This window comes from Dendrobates tinctorius, unplaced genomic scaffold, assembly GCF_039654945.1.
Source record: "Dendrobates tinctorius isolate UK_male_01 unplaced genomic scaffold, ASM3965494v1 ptg000019l, whole genome shotgun sequence".
Taxonomy (NCBI): Eukaryota; Metazoa; Chordata; class Amphibia; order Anura; family Dendrobatidae; genus Dendrobates; species Dendrobates tinctorius.
The window spans coordinates 70,286,851-70,303,246 of NW_027361687.1; the positions used below are offsets into that span (position 1 = coordinate 70,286,851).

The 16,396-nt window shown below is 45.1% G+C and overlaps 1 protein-coding gene across 3 annotated transcripts in view; it reads left to right on the forward strand.

The window, feature by feature from the left end:
* The window catches only part of TARS2 (threonyl-tRNA synthetase 2, mitochondrial), a 76,934-nt gene extending 61,789 nt beyond the window's left edge, over positions 1-15,145 (forward strand). For all 3 annotated transcript variants that reach the window (XM_073567224.1, XM_073567225.1, XM_073567223.1), the window contains exons 13-19: positions 2,415-2,552; positions 2,625-2,702; positions 3,503-3,603; positions 4,015-4,119; positions 4,349-4,421; positions 4,828-4,942; positions 14,791-15,145. In XM_073567224.1, coding sequence (XP_073423325.1) covers positions 2,415-2,552; positions 2,625-2,702; positions 3,503-3,603; positions 4,015-4,119; positions 4,349-4,421; positions 4,828-4,942; positions 14,791-14,939 — 759 coding nt within the window. In that variant the 3' untranslated portion in view covers positions 14,940-15,145. The remainder of the gene's footprint in view (positions 1-2,414; positions 2,553-2,624; positions 2,703-3,502; positions 3,604-4,014; positions 4,120-4,348; positions 4,422-4,827; positions 4,943-14,790) is intronic.
* The last annotated feature ends 1,251 nt before the right edge of the window (positions 15,146-16,396 follow it).

Sequence of the window (16,396 nt, forward strand, 5' to 3'; positions counted from 1 at the left end):
AAGATTAGATAAGGGCAGTGGAGAACAGTGACACACAAGAAGTAAGAAATGTCTCTATCTCCAGCAGAACTGCTTATCACTGTTGTTCATAGTTTGATAGAACATATATATTTGAGTAACATTTATAAAATTCATATGAAAGTTCAATTCTGAAATATTAATACATTTTTTTTAAAGCTGGAGTCGGTACATTTCTACAGACTCCGACTCCAACCAAAACTAACTCCGACTCCGACTCCACAGCCCTGCTAGCAAGATGCAGCTGGCCTCCACTAATAGAGGCAAGGGGCAGCTCAGGTGCAAACTACTGATAAAAACAACCACCCCACACCTAACAAACCATGGTGGGGTTGGCTGCCTAGTAGGAAAAATGCACATAGATAAGGCTTGCATAGGACATCAGTCACACATATATGTGTGATGCAAAGTGTCTGGCTTGCAACCTATTAATGACGCCCATAGTATTAGCAGGCGGGCTGCTACAGCACTAAAATATGCAGCACACAGTGACAGACGCCCCAATAGACCAAGCCAACAAAAAGAGGCCAGACTGCATCCTGCAAAAAATGATATAATTGCAAAAAAATTAATGCATACAATGAGCACATTAAATGAGGTATTGGTTAATATTTTGGCCAAAATAGATATCGCCTGCAAGCCAACGTCAAGGCTCCTCATGATATTGCAGGTCCCTAACACTAATATCAAAACAGCTAACATAGAAAAAATGCAAAAAAACTCACACAACAAGATATGGCCTTACCAGAAACCTGTCTGATGACAAATGCACATCTAGCAGGATGCAGCTGGCCTCCACTAATAGAGGCAAGGGGCAGCTCAGGTGCAAACTACTGATAAAAACAACCACCCCACACCTAACAAACCATGGTGGGGTTGGCTGCCTAGTAGGAAAAATTCACATAGATAAGGCTTGCATAGGACGTAAGTCACACATATAAGTGTGATGCAAAGTGTCTGGCTTGCAACCTATTAAATACTAACCTGATATAATGCATTAATGAATGCATTAACAATTAATAGGGAAACTACAAAAGGAACAATTACCACATTTAAAGTTACCTAAAATGTGTCATTTTATTACCCCAATTATCTGAATTAGGTTTTAATCTTATGGATTAATTTATATTTAATATTACCTCTCATTTTGTACGCGAGTAACTGTTTCATGTGGCTATTCCACATAACGCAGAAATGTTTTTATGTATTTTGTATAGGTATTAGAAAGTGAGGAAATGTACCCATCTTCCAAAACCACAAGAAAAAGATTAGAGAATGAAGGAGTTGCTTGAATCCCCATTGCAGTACCAGTTCGTTGTAAGTACCATTCATCTGGAAGTTTAAATGTGTCTTCAACATAAAATTCAGGGGGCAGTACTATGAAATTTAAGACCTGATTCTGATCATTGGCGTAATCAAATGACCCCTTTGGGTAACTTTTTTTTAAAATGTAATAATTGTTCTTTTTGTAATTTCCATCCACTGCACATAGGTTCTTTTCTACATCAGGGACTCAAATTGCTCTCCTGTAAAACGCAGTTTGTTTCGTAGGTTTTTTTCCCTTGTAGTTTTTTTTTCTATTAGATAGCCCATTAGACCTTTTTATGCCAACTTTAAAAGAATATTTCAAACTAGGAATGGCTCCTCTAAGAAAATTAAGCCAATATGCAATACTCAACCATGCAAAACCTTGCTATTCTTCGTTTTGCCCGTTTGGAGAGGGTTAATCCTCCTGTGCAAGGTGGAGATCACCCTAAACATCTGTTGAAAAGTATACATATTACAAAATATAACAGTTGCAAAGTGGCCAGGATCTGCTGATGTGGCATCGAAATGATCGAGATCTGTGTCATCTCTGACGCTCGCCTCTGCAGCTGAAAGAAAGAGCTTGATCAGGACGAAATCGCACTGGGATACATAATATAAAAGAGATTATATTTAATGCACAGGATCCGAGTGCCAACTTATCGTTTGAGAACCCAGGATTGGAGTTAATGGTTACAACGAACTGGTACCGCAATGGGGTCTCTAGCAGCTCATTCATTCTCAAATCTTTTTCTAGTGGCTTTTGAAGATGGATACATTTCTCCACTTTCTAATCCTCGTACAAAATACATAAAAATCTGACCCTATGACAGTAAAATTTCTGTAGTGGTTAAGTGACGACACCTGTGCCATCCAATGGATAAAAAAATTATATCTGATTGCAGCAAGAACACCATAATTGGGACAATAAGGCCCATCCATTAAGGATTTCCACCTGAGTAGCGTTAGAGGGGTAAAGTCCAGGTTTATAGATGTGAAAGAAGAAGACCCCTTTAATGGCTGCCCCACAATACAATTTCCATGTAATTTTTTTCACTTTAATACTGACACCTCTTTTATTACCCCTGTAGCTGGAAGGTGAGATCAGCGGCTGTCTGGACTTCCTCCAGGCTGTGTACACAGTGTTTGGCTTCTCATTTAAGCTTTTCCTCTCCACGCGCCCAGAACAGTACATGGGAGAGCCGGGTGTTTGGCAGACCGCTGAGCAGGTAGGCCGCAGTCTCTCCTCGCTGAAGGTCGGGAGGAGGACGATCTCATCACTGACAACCTCTTTATTTTAGGAGCTGGAGAAAAGTCTGAATAGTTTTGGTCTTCCGTGGGAGCTGAATCCAGGAGATGGAGCATTTTATGGCCCCAAGGTGAATGCTGACCATGGAGGGGTTGGGGGGGGGGAGAGTGCTGACCAGGGGGAGGAGTTGTTGGAGTGCTGATCAGGGGGAATGGGTTGGGGGGAGTTTTGACCAGTGGGTTGGGGGGAATTTTGACCAGTGGGGTTGGGGGAGTGCTGACCAGGGAGGGGGTTGGCAGAGTGCCTACCTACCCGTCTGTCACTTGGCAGCACTGGCTCATACTATAAAGCCTGCTTTGGCCATAAGCATTACACGGGTCAGTGTCCAAATTTCCAGCCACAAGTCCACCCAACTTCAACTGGCAGAGGACATAACACATTCAAGCAGGTTACACGCTCCCTATGGTGGGTTGCTTGTGTACGCAGCTCTCCTGCCATTAATGTTTTCCACTTTCGGCAAAAAAAAATGTCAACGTGTGGATGACTGGTTTGTGGTTGTGTGAATGACTTCGTTCTTGTCGGACACAGTCTACGCTCACGGCTTTCCCTGCATGGACGTCCGTTGCCAAGTCATCTTTTACTACTTCTGGGTTTTCTTGCGGTTGCTTTTTCTTCTTTTTTGTTTTAATAAAAAGATCAGTCATGTAAAATGTGCCAGTTTTAGTTTAGATATTTGATTCATGGCTAGTCAGTATGAAACATTTCATAGTTGGCATAGGTTTCAGTCTGGTGCCCCTTTCTGAGGGGTGGGAGGAGGAATCCAATTTTTCTAGGAAAGCAGAGTTGCACTAATCTTTAATAGTCTCCTCATTTCTAGGCTTCTTCCCACAGTACGTGGCCTCTAACTGTATCTTATGTTTCTTCCTCCAGATTGATATCCAGATTAAAGACGCCATGGGGCGCTACCATCAGTGCGCCACAATCCAGCTGGACTTTCAGCTGCCCATCCGCTTCAACCTCAGCTACGTGGGGTATGTGTTTTTATGGAACAGGAGAGAAAGTTGCCTGTTGTAGATGGGAGGATGATGCCTCGTTCCCGAGGTTTATGAAAGTTGTATGCCCCCCGTCTCCTTTCTTATGAGGCACAACATGGAAGTGTCGGTATTACTTTATTTAGATAAGTCGCAGCAGGTTACATCAAATTTCCAAGCTGAAGAGAGGAAAGGCCTGGTTTGGAGATTTGTCTGCCCTCCGACTAATGATCAGTGGGCATACACTTACACCATAGAGCCTTGACATGTCATAACTTTTGATCAGTGGGGGCCCGAGTAGTGAGACCCTCTGATTGATTGCTCTGGGAGCCAAGATGTAGATTTTCCATTGACTTGATGCATGTGAATCCCAAATTAACCAACGATTTCTTGTTTTTCTTTCTCTGACAGTAAAGAGGGTGGCCAGGCGGAGCGGCCTGTGATGATCCATCGGGCGGTGCTGGGCTCTGTGGAGAGGATGATGGCAGTCCTGGCTGAGAATTATGCAGGGAAGTGGTAAGTTTCATTCTCCCCAGCTGGCGGGCAGCTGATGAGCTTCACACGCAGACTTCGGCCTCACTGATGAGGTATTAGTCTCTTGTAGATATAGTTGTCCTCCGTTAAACCACTGACTGAGCCATTCACTTCCATGGAACTTCAAAAACGCAGACAGTCCCATAGAAGTGAATGAAGAGGCGGTCATGTTTATATGACACCTATGGTGTCTGTCTTCTCTCCTGCCCAGGCCGTTCTGGCTGTCTCCATTCCAGGTCATGGTTATACCCGCCGGAGGTATTTCTGCCAATTATGCCCAAGAGGTATGTGTTTTATCCCATTCTGATACTGTGCTGATATATAACCCTACATCCCCACTTACGACTGGAGCTGGGAGATCGCTGCTCCAGACATTTTGTAATGGCCTTTCTTGGCTTCCATTGAAGTGAATTGTAGATGAGCTGCAGTACCTGAGAACGACCACTGCACTGTTAATGGAGCTGTTGTCTTTTTTAATCCCCGTCACTGCGGGACCTTCAGGCAGCAGATCAGTGGTGATGCTGGTGGTTATCAATATCTAAGTGTTGACACTATTCCTGCGTGTACGGATTTCCCTGCACATGACTATGGCATAAGACTATGAGAACAGAGTTGTCAGGTGTCATATCTACAGTCCTGTCCACCATGATTACTGACACTACAAAAGTATTGCTGGTGTTTTACTGACAGGTTTATAAGATTATCCACGACCAGGGGTTTATGGTGGACATTGATACAGATCAAGGGACGACATTTAACAAAAAGATCCGCAAAGCGCAGCTGGCACAGTACAACTTCATTCTGGGTAAGTGATGTTCAGGTGGTCCTTACGTTACCCTAATATTGTCAGTGAAATGTTACATTTTCTAATGTGCTGGTTGTTTCACTGATCAGATCTCTGCTTGCTGTCGGTAAGTGGAAATTTCCATATATACACTGTAAAACCTGTCTGGACATAGGGATGAATTTTCAAGAATAAACACAAGTCTCCCGTCCCTTAAGCAGCGATACAGGAGTAGTGCAGGCGGGAGTGGTGCCGCTCGATGGGCGGGCCGGCGGGAGTGGTGCCGCTCGATGGGCGGGCCGGCGGGAGTGGTGCCGCTCGATGGGTGGGCCGGCGGGAGTGGTGCCCTTTTCAAACTATAGTCATCTGAAACTTCTATAGTCTGGGTTGACAATTTTCCAAGGAGGACATCTTCATGTTTATCTGCTTATGTCAGTACTCGCCTGTCACTGAGGAAGGAAGCCCACGCTCGCTGACCTAATCTTGCATCTGCAGTCGGGAAACTTTACCCACAGCTATTCTGGTGTTAGGTGTATAACTGTGCAGCAACCAGAGGTATTACCAACCTGCCTACATTACTTACACTAACAAATGCCGTCCCTGTGTATACGGTGCTCCATCACTTGGGCGTTGGACGTTCAGCTGCAGATTTTTGGCTGTATAAAATTAGAATAAAAATTGACCTTGTCAGCAAGTGTGAGGCTGAAATTGTCCAAACATTGCTGGCTATGACGGAATATACCCTACTGATGAGAGGAATGGTAAAGGTATGTGCGCATGTTGTAGATTTTCTTTTGTAAAATTCTGCGCGATTTCTATGCGTTTTTGATGCAGATTTTTATGCGTTTTTGTTTCATTGTCCAACCTTTTTTTTTATTCATTGAAGACTATAATATCATTACGTACCATGTTCAAATATAATGTTTACACGCAAAACAAATATAAGTGATTATATATATATATATATATATATATATATATATATGTGTATGTATGTATATGTGTGTGTGTGTGTGTGCGTCAGTCAAATGCCCTCATTCATAAAATGGTACATAAAGAGATAAATAAAAGACACACACACGAAATTTGTGTAAAACGCAATATCTGTTTATTTTTCATTAAAAAAAATTTTTAAACTGCGTGGGCTCTCGCTGGTAATTTTCATAACCAGCAGAGGGAAAGCAGACGGCTGAGGCCTGATAATATTCTGGGAAGGACCCAATAGCCATAAAGGTTCCCAGGCTACTAATATCAGCTCACAGATGTTTGTTTAGCCTTTACTGGCTAGTTTACAGGGGAAACCCAGGAAAAAATTGACATGGAGGTCCCCCTATAAAATCGAACCAGAAAAGGCTAGTCAGATAGCTGCGGGCTTAAATTAATAGCCTGGGAAGGGGCCATGTACAGGGGTTGGACAAAATAATGGAAACATCAACAAAAGTTAGTTTAATATGGTGTAGGTCCACTTTTGGCGGCGATTACAGCCTCAATTCTCCGAGGTGCGCCGAACGCACCATGTTGCATTTTGGTGCGTTCGGCGCACCGTCAAAAGGGCGCAGCGCACTCAAAATCCTACGAGCGCACGGTCTGCGCACCCTATGCTAAAGATAGGGTGCACGGATCGCATGCAGCTATGTGTGCTAGTAGGAGATGACCGGAGGGGGCAGGGCTTAGCGGCGCCGTGTGCTGCGTGTACATACGCTAGTGTGAAACTAGCCTTACTTGAATCTCTAAAATCGACCATAAATGCTCAATAATGTTGAGGTCTCGGGATTGTGGGGGCCGGATGAGATGCTCAACTTCATTACAATGTTCCTCGTGCCATGCTTTAACGATTCTAGCTGTATGAATTGGTGCATTATCATCCTGAAAGATGGCGTTCCCCTCCGGGAACAGTACTTGAACCATAGGATGCACTTGGTCACCCAAAATGCCTAAATAATCTCTGCTGTTAATTCTTCCATGAAGGGATATCATTGGCCGGGCGGATCTCCACGAAATAGCACCCCAGATCATCACAGAACCTCCGCCATGTTTTACGGTTGGGAGAAGGCAGTCTGGACGGAATGCTTCTTCCGGCTGTCTCCAAACGTACACTTGGCTGGAGGTCGGAAATAGGGTAAACGATGATTCATCTGAGAATATCACATGTTTTTCCATTCTACATGACGGCACCACGAGAGAGGGGATCCGCCCCAATGAGGACAGGAAACCTTCAAGATAAAAAGGGGCGGCTCCTCTCTCCGCATCAGTTGGTTTCCTGTCCTCGATGGGAAACCCTCAAGATGAAAACCTCTTGAAGATTCTGGAAGAAAGAAGAAAGAAGAGGATGCCTGGGCCTTGGTCGGGTGATTACTGGCAGGCACCGGTCTGCTACACCCGTCACCAGGTACCGGTAGTCGCCTCGGGGGCCATATATTCCTATGCCCCCCCTGAGCGAGTGCATGGCCACAGCCTGTGAGGCAATTGCCCAGGTGAAGTTTGATGCCTCGGAGACCACATTGGGTGCACCCTCCCAGATGCCGACATACCCCATAGAAGTCCACGGAGGCCACCTTTGTGCTCCCTCTCTGTTGACGTGTGGTGGCCATGCAGCCCGTGAGGCACATCGGTGCACGGGCAGAGGTAAGACTCCTCGGAGGACCCTCTCGGAATCCCTCCTTGTTGAGCCCAGGACGCCGGTCACCATTTGGGCCATAAAGAAGATGGTGGCCGGGCGACAGAAGAACTTCAGAGAGACGCGCACCAGGAACTGGCCGGAAAGGCTCCCCGAGTGTAGAAAGGGAGCGCGCACCCGAGGGAAAGGCTGGCGCGCTCCGGGGTATGCACGGGGAGGAGATCAGCACACACCAGTAGTGGTTACTGGGGGTGCAAACAAGTCGGATGTAGTGCGCAGGTGACCGGCATGTGCAGGATCAACCAGGTGATCAGTTAATTAAAAAAAAAAAAATGGGGTAATGCTGTCAGAAGTGCTGGCAGGGGTCACCAACATTCTAGGTTGAATGTGACTGTTCTCATCTGAAAGCAGCAGCAGCTAACTTGTTAAGATTGAGAGCCTTTTTTGCCAGAGCACTTACAGCCCCGCTAGGAGGTGCAGGAGTGGCGGTCTCGCTCAGATGAGAGGAGCCAGACGCGCCATAACTACAGTGGAAGCCGCTCGGAGAGCGTACGGGAGGATCGTCATGGTGTTAACAAGGGGGGTCCACAGTCCCTATGGGAGTCATGTGTACAGTCCAGTCAGCCTCCAGATCCGGTACCCGTCCTGTGAAGCGTCCGAGTGGTGAGTGAGCTTCGAGAAAGTCCAGTACAATAATGCCTGTTCTCTTTCTCTCTCTCTTGTCTCCTCTCTCCCCTCTTCTTACATACATTGGTGGGGTAGAGCATTGGAGGTCCCTAAAAAGGGGGTAAATTAAATGCTAGGAATAAGGAATATTCCTTATGTAAAAAAAAAAAAAAGAGAAAAGTCCCTTAGGAATAAGGGGTTGTGTCAGACCTGTACTGTTAGAACAGTAGAGGAAGAGACACCCGCTCTGCTGAGAGCTGGAGATCCCTGATTGTAAGAAGTCTACAATCAGGAAGGGCTTTGCAGTCAACAAACATGGATAGCAAAGCAATGGATAGACCAGCCCCTCATTGGTCTCTCAGGAAGACCATAGGAGAGCTCTGTTAAAACTCGCTACTGAGAAAGTAGCTCAGATGGAAAAGATACATTCCTAAAAGAGGATACAGTACGGACAAGCTTTTTAAAGCAGTCCAACCTACCATGGGGCTTGTAGATGCGAAAGCCAAGAACTCATGTTCGACAAGCTTGCTATAAGGAAAACGTAGAGCCTTCCCTATTAACTAACAGTTGCAAGGACTCATTAAAAGGGAATGGGAAAAACCAGTGAGGAGGTTCCAGATAATCAAATCCCTGTAAAGGAAGTGCCCTTTTGAGGAAGAGACAGCCTCATCCTGGGATGAGGCTTCAAAATTGACGTAGCGATCTCAAAGGTTGCCAGAAAGTCCTTCCCGCTCCTTAAGGATTTAGGTTCCCTGAAAGAACTTCCAACAGAAAGACAGATAGTTGTCTTAAAACAGCCTTGGGCGGCCACTGGTGTGGTTAGATCCCTTAAGAACCTGGAGGATCAGCTAGAGCAAAGAATCCTCAGGGAGACTATCCTAGAGGCAACACCGGCCATAAGAGCAGCAGCAGTATTCCTAGCTGAGACTTCAGCAGGATTCAGCAAGGCTAGCAGGAAAATTAGCAGCTTTGGCTAATGTGCGACGCCGTTCAGGATGGCTTAAAATGCTGGCTGGGGGACACACAGGCAAAGAGTATAAGGATCGAGACAAACCACTCTGACAAACGATCCAAAGGTGGGAGAGGCTTTTACTTTAGCATGCCCTCCAAAGACACCAAAAAAAAAAAAAAAAACCCTTCCAGTGACAGGCCTTCTCAGGTGCACTTCCTTCCAGCTTGGGAGAAGTTCTCGTTCAGCACCTGCATCCGGAAAATTGTGGGATCAGGTCTGGAGTTAAGATTCCACCACTGGCTTCTACGAGGGCATAGGCAGTCCTCTCAAAGAAAGACAGTCTGGAAGGGGAAGCAACCTCACTCCTAGACAAACATGTCTTGGAAGAAATTTCGATAGGATAGAGTTTTACTCCCCCCTGTTTAAAAAAAAAAAAAACTCCCCAGATAGATTCTTGGAGGACAATCATAATTCTGGAAAGACCTCAATAGGTATCTAATAATCCCGTCTTCCAAGATGGAGACGATAAGGCCAGCAGTAGAACTCCTCCTTCCTCAAATGTTATATAACAATTCCGAGACCTCAAGAATACTTATCACCAGATCCGGCAATAAGGCCATAATGTCTCAGAGTGACAGTCCAGATGGGTCTCAGTAGCGTCACTTCCAATACAGGGCCCTGCCCTGTCGAGTAGTGATAGCCCTCAAGTTTTTCACAAGGCTAATCGCAAAAATCACAGCGCACCTCAGAGGGAAAGATACTCTGGTGATACCCTATCGGGACAACGTCTTAATAGTGGGAAGAGATCTTCCTTACTGTCAGGATCAAGTCAGAATAGTGATGAAAACACTATAGACGCTAGGATGGCAGCTGGACCTCAAAAAAAAAAAAAAAAAAAAAAAAAAAAATGGAACCAGCAATGATCTAGAAATTCTTGAGGTTAACAGTGGACTCGGTGGAGCAGGAGTATCACCTCCCAGAGGAAGACAAGGGAGATAAAAAAAAAAAAAGCAGAAATAGTTCTGAGAAGGACCATGTTGATGTTGGGGTCCCTCACCTCTGACATACCAGCAGTGAAATGGCCTAGTTCCACACAAGGGAACGGTAAGGGTGTGTGATACAGAACAACCGGGAACTTCAGGAACGGTTAGAGCAAAAGCTCACCCTCCTGGACTCTGTACTCCAGTCACTCAGGTGGTGGTTACAGATAGTCCTCCCCGAGAGGAGTACCCTGCACACACACACACACACACACACACACACTGCCTCCAAGGTGGTCACAATGGGCGCTAGTCCTTGGGGATGGGGCGCCAACCTAGGCCACCGGCCCTTCTTGGATGAGCGTGACTGCTTCCAAAAGTAAACACATTAGGGCTCCAGGATCCCTGGGCCCAGGAGGAAAGAAATCTATCCTCAAACAATTGAGAACTAACAATCGAAAAAAGTCAGAGGAGTTGTTACCACACTTAAAGAGGACACCACGTGAGAGTCCTATCAGACAACCAAGCGGTGGTTGCATATGTAAACCACCAGGGAGACACCCGTCCTCAGTCCTTGATGCAGATAGTCACCGACCCTTTTTAGGCTGAAGGTGATTGCTATTGTCAAAGGGCCTCCACTAAGCAGCTTGAGACTAGATCATGACTCTGGCAGAACACCAGTCCCTCTCATTACCGGCCCTGCATATCCGAAGTATAGACAACCTGAAGGCAGACTGTCTGAGCAGGAACCACTTGAGGCAAGAAGAAGGGTACCTAAAAAAAATCCATTTCTCAATGGATAGTGCACATTTGGGAAAACCCAGTATAGATCTCTCCACCTCAAAAAAGCCAACAGGAAGGTTCAGAAATTCTGCGCCCTAAGTCCAGCAGACAGACCATGGACAGTAGACACCTTCAGGATAATGTGGACATCAGGTCTCCTGTACGCCTTCCCTCCAATATGCCTCATACCAGTGGTTTTGAGGAAGATCAGGGAGGTCAGAGCCAGAGTGTTCATAATAGCTCCCTTTTTGGCCAAAAAGAGTGATATCAGTAACAGAGGTCTAGGACCTTCCAACACAGCGTCCCTTCAATCACTCTCAGAGATCCAGGCTACAGTTGACAACCTGAAATTTAGAAGGTCGCTACTAGAGGAAAAGGGATTCTCAGCAGCGTTAATATCCACCTTACTCAGTAGCAGAAAACTAGTGACTACAAAAATTTTTAAGAGGATATGTAAAAAAATTCTTATCTCCTCAGACCCAATACGGGAAGGGAAAGTCCCGATAGGGGCAATACTGGAATTTCTGCAAAAAGGTTTAGGATTGGGGTTAGCTGTCAGTACCCTCAAAGTACACGTCTCAGCCCTGGCAGCCTTATTCAACTGCGACCAGGCAAACAATAGGTGGGTGGCCAGGTTTATCCAGGCCTGTACTAAAGCTGACTCTGTCACGTCCTCTACTCCTCCTACTCCTCCTTGGGATCTGAATTTACTCCTGTCATCTCGGACAGAGTCTGTTTGAACCATCAAAACACAACATTAGCTAAGGATTCTAACATTAAACAGCCTTATTAATGGCACGCACGTCGGCCAGTAGGTTGAGCATTCACTCGCATTATCAATAAGACCCTCCCTACACTCAGGCCATAGACGATAGAGTTGTGTTAAAATTAGATCCAGCATACCTTCCCAAGGTGATGTCAAAATATCATAGGGCTCAGGAGATAATCTTATCTATTTTGTCATGATACTAACTACCAGAAGGAGGAGAGGCTTCATTGCCTAGATATGAGGAGATGTCTCCTGCAGTATTTAGAGGTAACGAGTCCTTGGAGAATACAGAGGTCCTTATTTGTCTCATTCCAAGGGGCAAGGAAGAGCCTTAAAAGCCTCTAAACAGACTATAGCTAGATGAGTGAAAAAGGCCATTATGCTAACATATAGCAGTGTAGGCAGAGCTATTCCAGAAGGTATAAAGCCCACTCCACGAGGGCCATGATGACGCCCGGGATGGAGAGAGCAGACGCTCCCATAGACCAAACCTGTGAGGCGGCCTCTTGGTCCGCTCCGGCATTATAGGTTAAACCTATTTGCTACCTCTGATCTCACATTTGGGAGAAGAGTGTTACAAGCAGTGATCCCTCCCTAAGAGAATACAAATCTCTGTAACTCTCTCGAGGTGCCGTCATGTAGAATGGAAAAACACGGGTATTACATACCTGGTAATGTGTTTTTTCATGAGACATGACGGCACCCTTATATTCCCGCCCTATTGATCACGTCATTAGTTGGGTGCATTATTAGTATTATACACTCCCTTGGTGTCGGAAATTTAGCAGTATTAAAGTTGTATTATTTATGTGTACACTAACCTGCGTAATTCCTCTCGTGCTCTGTGAAACAACTGATGCGGAGAGAGGAGCCGCCCCTTTTTATCTTGAAGGTTTCCTGTCCTCATTGGGGCGGATCCCCTCTCTCGTGGTGCCGTCATGTCTCATGAAAAAACACATTACCAGGTATGTAATACCCGTGTTTCCTCTGCTCGAGGGACCAATTCTGGAGGTTTCTACACCACTCTAAACGCTTGGAAACATTTGTCATTGAGAGCAGCGGTTTTCTAATTGCAGCTCTTCCGTGAATTCCAGATTTGTGCAGCTCCTGACGAACAGTTTTCGTGGAAACTGGGTTATGTAGGTGTTCTTTGAGCTCAGCAGTGATTTTCGGAGCCGTGGTCTTGCGCTCCTCTCTCACAATTCGCTTTAGAGTCCGACGGTCTCCCTCAGTCAACTTCGACTGTCGGCCGGACCTGTGATTTGCTGCGGACGTTTTTCCTTCTCTTTCAAATGCAGTCATTACTTTGGAGACAGTACCTCTTGACACGCCAAGCATTCGGGCACTTTCTGTTACACTAGCGCCTGCTATACAAGCACCAACATTTGGCCTCTTTGAAATTCCGAGAGGTCTGCCATTGGTATCAGGTTCTCATCAATGTTCTTACAGTTCTGCAAAACAAACAGTTAATTTACATACACATATCACATAACACAAATAATCAACTACAAAACATTACCATATGTCTCGGTTTGCATGTTTATAACATGTTTGAAGATTATGATGCCAAAACGTTAGGTGTTTCCTTTATTTTGTCCAACCCCTGTATGTTGGCACCCCTTCCCCCAGGCTAAAAACATCAGCTCTTATAGATGCGCCAATACTGGCACTTAGCCTCGCTCTTCCCTCTTGCCCTGTAGCGGTAGCAAGTGGGGTAATATTTGTGGAGTTGATATCACCTTTGTATTGTCCGGTGACATCAAGCCCACGGATTAGTAATGGAGAAGCGTCTATAAGGCACCTATCCATTACTAATCCTATAGTTATATGGTAAATAAAGACACAGCCAGAATAAAGTCCTTTAATTGAAACAATCCTACAGACTCCTTTATTGAATCTTAATTTACCATACTTACTGAACGCCTAATCCCAGACTCCCTTGTCTCCCACAACAAAAATAAAATAATAAATCCCAACATAAATGCTCCCAGTCCGATGTAGTCCATTTACCGAGTGTCCCACAACGATCTCACGTGTAGAACAGTCACATCGGGAGATGTGACTGCTTTACCCGGCCTCCGGTGATACACTGACAGGAGGTAAACGCTCCTGCAGTGCATCACTGAGAGTTCACCGGAGTTCGAGCTCTCACAGCACTACCGCTGTGTTAGAATTTTCTCACGCAGCGGTACTGCAAGTGACAACACGAACTCCGGTGAACTCTGACAGCGGCGCAGTAATACACTGCCGGGGAATTGCCTCCTGTCAGTGTATCACCGGAGGCCTGGTAGAGCAGTCACATCTCCCGATGTGACTGTTCTACACGTGAGATCGTCGTGGGACACTCGTTATTAAATGGACTACAGCGGAAAGGTAAGTATATGTTGGTTTATTATTTTATATTTGTTGCAGGAGATGCGGGCGTTGGGGATTAGGTGTTTGGGTATGTGTATTGTATGTAATTATGTAAATGTGTGGGTTTTTTTTTTTTTTTTTTTAATACAATTTGAACACAGTCGCCGGATGATGGGACAACTCTCTCATCATTGGCTCATACTGTCACAGTTATATGTGACAGCAGACATAGCCGGATGGGAGTAGTAGTCCCACCAGACGTTGCCTGGTTACACAGACAGATGCCTGCCCGCCCGCAGACTCTTCCTCCTTCTTTTCTGCAGCGTTTTTGGCATGCAGCTCCACAAAAAATCCACAAACCTTTTTACACCTGTAGTTTTGCTGCAGATTTGACTCAGTGGAAGTAAAACTATGCAGAAACGCTGCATATCTGCAAAAAGAATTGACGTGCTGCGAAAAATAAAACGCTGCATTTCAGTACGGAATTTTCCATAGCATGTGCACACCAATTCTGGATTCCCATTAAATAACATTGCTTGGGCAATACATTGTGGATTTAGTGCAATTCCGTGCCGAATAAACGCTGTGGATCCGCAGAAAAATCTGCAACATGTGCACATGGCCTAACACCAAGTTGTAAGGTTTCTCATACATTTCCAGGAGGAATACAGAGGAACTCTCTTATATAAGGAGGGCTCATAGAACATAGAAATCATCCTCTCCTTTTTCTATTTCTTCGTTCTCTAGTGGTTGGTGAAAAGGAGAAGCAGAACAACAGCGTCAATGTCCGCACAAGAGACAGCAAGCAACATGGAGAACGCAGCGTGGAGGACTTGATCATGAGGCTGACCCAGCTGCGGGACTGTCGTGTGAAAAACGCAGAGGACATCTTCTGATTCACTGGGAGGAGATCATGCTTTTAGTCTCCACCACCAGCTGTGGTCATAAGAAAAGTAGACCTCCTGGCATCAGGCGTAGACCTCCAGTCAGTGATGATTTGGCAGAAAAAGTCTGTCATTTGTATGGCACAACTTCTCTTCATGGAGAGTCTTCTCATATGTCTGAATGTATTCTATACTGAATAAAGGATATGATGAGGAAAGTTCTTGTGTTTGCACTTTCCGCCTATCAAGTGTCATCCAGCCAAGGTACCGAGCGGGATTATAGTAGGTGGGGACGTCCTTGTTATACTTTAGGAAGTGGGGTGCGTTTTTGTGACTTTTAGTTCAAAGAAGGCGAACCACTGTACAATTACACGTACAATGCATCCTGAGAAATAATGAGAAAATTAAGTTCCAGCACCTATAGATCTAGCCAAATGCTATTGAAAATGAATCGTGCAAAATAGACAGAAAAATACATTTTGGATGAAAGATTCTTCTTAGTATGATTACTTCACATGATGAAAGTTTGGCATTTTAAGATATAGATAGAGGAAGTCTTGCAGGATACGTTCATGACTGAAGCCTTAAGATAGGAAAATGCAGGACATATGTTAGCAGCTGGGTATAATACAGGGTGGTTGTTATATAGAGTTCGGGGTACTATATACAGGGGGGAGTAAAATGGGGTATTTCATATTGATGGAGGATATTATATACAGGTGGGGAGAGCATTATATACTTCTAGGAGAGTAATAAAATGAGGAGAGCATACTGACTTGTGAAAGTTTTCATCACCGCCACAGAGGCTGCAACACCATTAAAAAAGAGGCACCCAATCTCTGATAATCCTCTGGAGCACCATCAAATCCGTTATCAAATGCAAAGAATATGGTACCATAGTGAACCTGCCAAAGACAGTTTACCAAAAGACGTGGGAGACTCCTCAAATGGAGGAAGGTGCTGTGTTCAGATCAGACCAAAATTGAACTTTTTGGCCACCAAGGTAAGCACTATGTCTGGTGCCAAACCAACACAGCTAATCACCTCAAGATCACCATCCCCACAGTGAAACGTGGTGGCAGTGTCATTCTATGGGGTTTGGGTTTTTTTTAAGCTGCAGAGACGAGTAAAACGATCCGAGTCGAGAGGAAGATGGATGGTGCAAAATACAGGATATTCATGAGCAAAACCTGTTTCAATCTGTCAGTGATTTGAGACTGGGAAGTAGGTTCACCTTCCACCAAGACTATGATCCGAGCCATACTGCTAAAGCAACACTCGAGTGGTTTAAGGGGAAATGTGTAAATTTTTGGCGTGGCCTAGTCAAAGCCCAGACATTAAGCCAATTGAGAATCTGTGGTCAGACCTGAAGATTGCTGTTCAACAAAGGTAATCCTCTAACCTGAAAGAGATGGAGCAGTTTTGCCTTGAAGACTGGGCAAAAGTCCCAGTGGAAAGCTTATAGAGAC